We start from the raw sequence: 6,489 nt of genomic DNA, 5'->3' as shown, positions 1-6,489 counted from the left end.
ATAAAGATTTGCATTAATAATAGTATATAAAGAATTGTTATATATCTAAATAAAGATTATTACAAAAGTGTAATAATAAAAATAGAACTAAAATATTTAATTATAAATTTATAATTATTAAAGATAAATAAAGAAATTATATATTTTCTAAAGAGAAAAAAGAAAGTAAATGTATATATATAAAATATATAATAAAATAAATATATTAAAAAAAAAAAAAAATTATTTATATATATAAATATATATATATATATATATATATATATATATATATAATACATATTCATTATTTCTATTTTTATTTATTCATATTTAATTTATATTATTTTATTTTTAAATATTTATTATATAAAATTTTTTAAAAAATATTAATATTTTACAAATAAATATTATAATTTTTTATAATTATTATTTTTTCTATCTTTTTTTTAATTTATATATATAATAATTATACTTGATAATCATAAATTCGATATTTTTTTAAAAAACTAGAACTTACACTATTATATATTTATTTTTTTATATTTTATTATCATTCATTTATTTTCTAATTATATTAATATTATATTTTTACTTTTTTTGATATAATGTATATCAAATTATATTTATTTAAAACGAAATAATTTTTTTGAAATTTTAAAGTTTTTCTTCAATTTTTAATTTTTAATTTTATAATTTTAATTATATTTACGATTTCAATAATTTTAATTATGTATTTTTTTTAAATATAAATTAATGATTTTATACAAATATATTTTTGTACTAAAAGTATTTAAATTTTATATATTTTTATTAAAATGCTTTATTATTATTATAAATATTGTAGTTTACGTATATCAAATTATTATCTTAAAATGTGAAATCATAAGATAAATACATATTAATGCAATTTTCATATTATAATATATATATAAATAGTTTGAATTATAATGGGCATAAACTTTATTTTTGAATCTTTTATATACTTAATAAAATATACCATAAATTAACATGTCTAGAAAACGAAAAAGAGTAAAATGTTATATTACTTATTAAAGAAATTATTAATATAAGTTTATAAAACTAATTTTATAAATATTATTAATTCTTTAATTAATTTTAATTTACAGTTGATAAATAATAAATCATAATTTTATTAAGTAAGTTTAATTTTAATAAAATATATTTTTACTTAATATAATATTTCAAACAAAAAATGTTCTTCAAAATAAATAATATTCATTATTAATATAAAAATTGATATAAAAATATGTATTAAAAATATTTATTTATAGAATCAAAAACTAAAACAAAATAAAATTAAATAAATAAAGGTTTTTTTAAATATAAATAAACAATTTATGTATTTGAGAAAATTGGTTTTGTTATAAATTAAAAGCTTAAATAAATAATTTTATTATATTAAAGATAATTTAATTATAAAATTAACAATATATATATATATGATATATAAATATGTATATGTATGTATATATATATATATTTATATATATATATATATATATATATTTTTTTTTTTTTTTTAATTTTACAATTTCTGATATCTAACATAACAATTTAATTGTAATCCTTTATTAATTTTATCTTTTATGCATATTATTTTTAAAATTTGTCAAATGTTATATAAACTAAGTTTCTAAGGCTCCTTTAATATATTTATATCATTATATTTATAGATTATATTAAAAAAATTTAAAAAATCTATAAATATTATTTTTTTATATTTCATTTTTTAAAAATAATAATTAAAAATTTTATTATTATAATTTATTTTTTCTAAAAAAAATATAACTAATGTTTTTATATTTAAATAAAATAAAAGGGATAGTTTTATAATGAAAAAAAATTAAAAATTTAATTTAGAATAATTTATATATATATTTATATATAAATAGTATTATTTAAAAAATATAAAATATAATTATTTTATATTTTAATTTAATATGTATAAAAATTTATTTATATGAAATACTTTATATATATATTAATATAAAATATTATATTAAAATACATTATATTTTTTATGATCATTTTAAAATGTAAAACTATTAATTTTTTTTATTTAAAGAACTTTCTAATATTATAATGAGAATATAATTTAATAAATAATTAATTTTAATAGAAAAAAAATTATAATGAATTTTTTTTTTAGAAAGATTAATTATAAGGATAATTTTTTTATATAGAATTAATTTATATATAATATTTATTATTTTAAATTTAAATATTTATTTATTATATACGTGTAAAAAAAGGGCAGTTTAATAGATAAATATAAAATAAATGCTTCTTTTTTTAAAAAAAAATATATATATATATTTTTATATATATATTTATAAAAAATTATATAAAAAATAAAATAAAATATATTTAATTTACACACAAGTGTGAATAAAATATTTATTTATATAAATAAAATAAACAAAAACAATAAAATAAAAATATAAAAAATAAATAAATTAAAAATAAAAATATAAAAAAAAAAAAAACATATGAATAAAACAACATTCATTATACTTTCAACTCTCCTAATCTTAAGCTTTTGTGCTGAAGAAAAGGAAAAGGAAAAGGAAAAGAAGTAAAAATACGAATGCCCAGTAATCGGTATAGATTTAGGAACAACCTATTCTTGTGTAGGTATATTCAAGAACGGTTAAGTAGAAATTATTCCCAATGAACAAGGTAATCGTATTACCCCATCAGTAGTCGCATTTACCGACGAAGAACGTTTAATAGGAGAATCAGCTAAAAACTAGGCTGTAAATAACCCTACTAGAACCCTTTATGATGTTAAGAGATTAATTGGTCGTAAATTTACTGATAAAACAGTATAGTATGATAAAAAATTCCTTCCTTATGAACTTGTTGATAAAAATGGTAAACCATATATTAGAGTATAGAATGTTAAAGGAGAAACTAAAGTTTTCGCAGCTGAAGAAATATCGGCTATGGTACTTACTAAGATGAAAGAAATCGCTGAAACATTTTTAGGAAGAGAAGTTAAAAACGCTGTAGTGACAGTTCCTGCCTATTTTAATGACGCATAAAGATAAAGTACTAAAGATGCGGGTACTATCGCAGGTTTGAATGTATTGAGAATCTTAAATGAACCCACAGCAGCAGCTATAGCATATGGTTTAGACAAAAAGAAAGGAGAAAAGAACATTCTAGTATTCGATTTGGGTGGTGGTACTTTTGATGTATCTATTCTAACTATAGATGATGGAGTTTTTGAAGTCGTAGCCACTTCCGGAGACACTCATTTAGGAGGAGCAGATTTTGACTAGAGAGTTATGGACTATTTCGTGAAATTAATCAAGAAGAAGCACAATAAAGACATATCTAATGACAAGAGAGCTATATAAAAACTTAAAAGAGAAGTCGAAAACGCCAAAAGAAGACTATCTAACACTATGACTTCGAGAATTGAAATCGAAGATTTGGTTGAAGGATTAGATTTCGATGAAGAATTAACTAGAGCAAAATTCGAGGAATTAAATAACGATCTTTTCAAGAAAACATTAGGACCAGTATAAACTGCTATGGAAGATTCGGGTTTCAAAAAAAATGAAATCGAAGAAATCGTATTAGTAGGAGGTTCCACTAGAATTCCTAAAATAAGAAAACTTGTATAAGATTACTTCGGGAAAGATGTAAATACAGGAATCAATCCAGATGAAGCAGTGGCTTTCGGAGCTGCTGTCTAAGGAGGAATTATGTGCGGAGAAGAAAGCAAAGAAACTGAAAGTTTAGTTATTATTGATGCTACTCCTTTATCTTTAGGTATAGAAACTGTAGGAGGAGTCATGAGTAATATTATACCCAGAGGAAGTGTTTTCCCTACTAAGAAAAGTTAAACATTTACTACTTATTAAGATAATCAAACTACAGTCACTATTTCTATATTTGAAGGAGAAAGACCTATGACTAAAGATAATCATAAATTAGGTTAATTCGATTTATCGGGTATTCCTAAAGCTCCCAGAGGATAACCTTAGATTGAAGTCACTTTCGAAATCGATATTAATGGTATTTTGTAAGTATCGGCTAATGAAAAGTCGGCTGGTATTAAAAACGAAGTCACTATTACTAATGACAAAGGAAGACTTTCTTAAGAAGAAATCGATTAAATGTTAAGAGATGCAGACGAGTTCGCTGAATAAGATAAATTGGCAAAGGAAAAAATTGACGCAAAGAATTCTTTGGATTCTTATATTCATTAAATTAGAAACACTATTGAAGATGAAGAAAAATTAGCTAAGAAAATCAGCGATGAAGATAAAGAAACTATAAAAGAAGCCATTAAAGAAGCTTAAGATTGGCTCAGTGCTAATCCTGAAACTGATAAAGAAGAATATGATGAAAAGAAAAAAACACTTGAAGAGTAAATATATATATATACTATTTATTTTTATTAATTTATTTTTAAAATATAGAATATGTAATCCTATCATTAGTAAAGCACATGGTACTTCGGGTGGGGCTGGAGCTTAATAAGATGAAGATATGAACGAAGATCTTTGATATAAAAATTAATAAAATAAAATATTTGTTTTTTAATTTGTATTTTTGTTTTTATTATTGGCTTTTTATTTTTAAAAAAAAAATATCTATAATTTAATTTTTCTTCATTTATTAAAATAAATAAATAAATATTTATTCTTTTAGTTTCTTTTTTTTTTTTAAAAAAAAAAAAAAACATTATAGTTATTATTTATTGTTAAATAAATTATTATTTAATTTATATTATACATTTGATATAAAATTATTAATTAATTGCATTATTTTGATATCCTTGATTATACAATTAAGAAAATTATATTATTTTTTATATAAAAAAAAAAAAAAACTTAATTCAATTGTTTTAAATTATATATATAAAAAAAAAAAAAAAAAATATTTAATGTATTATTAATTAATTTTTATATATCTATATATCAAAATTAAAAAAAAATATATATTAAAAAATAAAAATATTTTATAAATTAAAAACTATTTTTCAAATGTATATTATATAATATCTATAATTAATTTCTTTTTCTTAAATTTGATTTAATTATAAATATAATTATATTATATTTCATATATAAAAAAAAATCAAATTATTATATAAATTACAAATGTAAATGTATGATTAATTATAAAAATATATATTATATTAATCTAATAAATATATATACAAAAAAAAAAAAATTAAAATAAAAGAAATTAATAAGATTTTTTATTATTATAAAAACATTTAAATACCTAAGGAATAATCAACCTATAAAATAAATATAACCAAAACAAAAACTATTAATAAGATAATAAATCATATTTTAAATATAACGATCATTTAGTTAATTATTCAAGCAAAATTAAGGCTATTACATATAATATTTATTTGGCCAATTTATTCGATTTTTTTTTTTATTCAAATATTTAAAAATTAATTTATATATATAAGAAAATTTGATTCACTAGAATAAAGAAACGCTTTAGTTTTTAATAATTCAGCATTTAAAATTTTGCCTAAAATAAAATAAAAATTAAATTATATATTATAATAAATGGTTGTTTATATAAAAGATAAAATTTGCCAAAGAAAGACAATTTTTTTATAAAAAATGAATTGTACTTTATATATTTTTTATTATTTTAAAGATATTTATAAAATAAGATAAATAAATAAAAATATTTTAAAAATTTAGAATCTGAAATTAATTTGAATACATTTATATTTAAATAGATATCTTTATTATATAGAAATATAATTTTTATTAAAATATATATTTTAATTTATTATTAATAACTTTATATATGAAATTATATTTTTTATAAAGATAAATTTAACAATTTAAAGAACAAAAAGTTAATATAATTTTATATATTCTTAAAATTAAATAATTTAATATTAAAAATACTTTGTTTATTTATAAAAAACTAAAAATCAATAAAAGAATAAGATTATTTTTGAACTTTTAGAGAATGTTTTTTTTTTTTAATTTAAAACTAATATTTAATTTATTTTAGAGTATTATATATAATAATTTGAGAATTTTAAAAATAAAATTAAATATTTTAATATGCTACATTGATTTAAATAAGAATATCGAATTTATTATTTATTTTCATAATTTAAAATTATACAAAAAAAAAAAATCTAAAATAGAAAAATTAATATTCTAATAAAATTTTTTCTTTATTATATTTATAAAATATTTTTATTTTTTATATAAATTTTTTTTTTCAAGTTTGAAAATAAATGAATTTTATGTGAATATATATTTATTTATTTATACTATAATTTTTATTTTTTTTTAAAAAAAAGAAAAAAAAGAAAAACTTAATATTAAATTAAAAAAAAAATTAAATTGAAAAATATATATTTTATAAAATAAAAAAGATAAAAAAAAAATATATTTTTAATTTAAAAATGAATTAAGAAAACAATTTATATTAAATTTTAATGTTATCTTTAGAAAAATTGGATTAATTAATGCCAAAAAT

General features: G+C 16.2%; 1 protein-coding gene across 1 annotated transcript, besides 13 other annotated features; it reads left to right on the top strand. All coding sequences in view use genetic code 6, as the record gives it.

The window, feature by feature from the left end:
- Positions 1-227: 227 nt before the first annotated feature.
- Positions 228-275: a microsatellite.
- Positions 276-1,227: 952 nt separating this feature from the next.
- Positions 1,228-1,264: a microsatellite.
- Positions 1,265-1,430: 166 nt separating this feature from the next.
- Positions 1,431-1,509: a microsatellite.
- A 799-nt stretch (positions 1,510-2,308) lies between these two features.
- Positions 2,309-2,335: a microsatellite.
- A 75-nt stretch (positions 2,336-2,410) lies between these two features.
- Positions 2,411-2,489: a microsatellite.
- Positions 2,418-2,485: a microsatellite.
- Positions 2,424-2,489: a microsatellite.
- Positions 2,430-2,478: a microsatellite.
- Positions 2,433-2,487: a microsatellite.
- IMG5_090680 (hypothetical protein) lies at positions 2,457-4,631 on the top strand. The gene is made up of 2 exons (XM_004035707.1): positions 2,457-4,384; positions 4,437-4,631. Exons 1-2 carry the CDS (start codon positions 2,493-2,495, stop codon positions 4,522-4,524), a joined length of 1,980 nt encoding a protein of 659 aa, XP_004035755.1. The 5' UTR covers positions 2,457-2,492; the 3' UTR covers positions 4,525-4,631.
- A 318-nt stretch (positions 4,632-4,949) lies between these two features.
- Positions 4,950-4,999: a microsatellite.
- Positions 5,000-6,167: 1,168 nt separating this feature from the next.
- Positions 6,168-6,216: a microsatellite.
- Positions 6,168-6,227: a microsatellite.
- Positions 6,190-6,229: a microsatellite.
- Between the last annotated feature and the right edge of the window lie 260 nt (positions 6,230-6,489).

The sequence above is a fragment of the Ichthyophthirius multifiliis genome (genome assembly GCF_000220395.1).
Source record: "Ichthyophthirius multifiliis unplaced genomic scaffold scaff_1120509250710, whole genome shotgun sequence".
NCBI lineage: Eukaryota > Ciliophora > Oligohymenophorea > Hymenostomatida > Ichthyophthirius > Ichthyophthirius multifiliis.
This window is presented reverse-complemented; position numbering and strand designations above follow the sequence as displayed.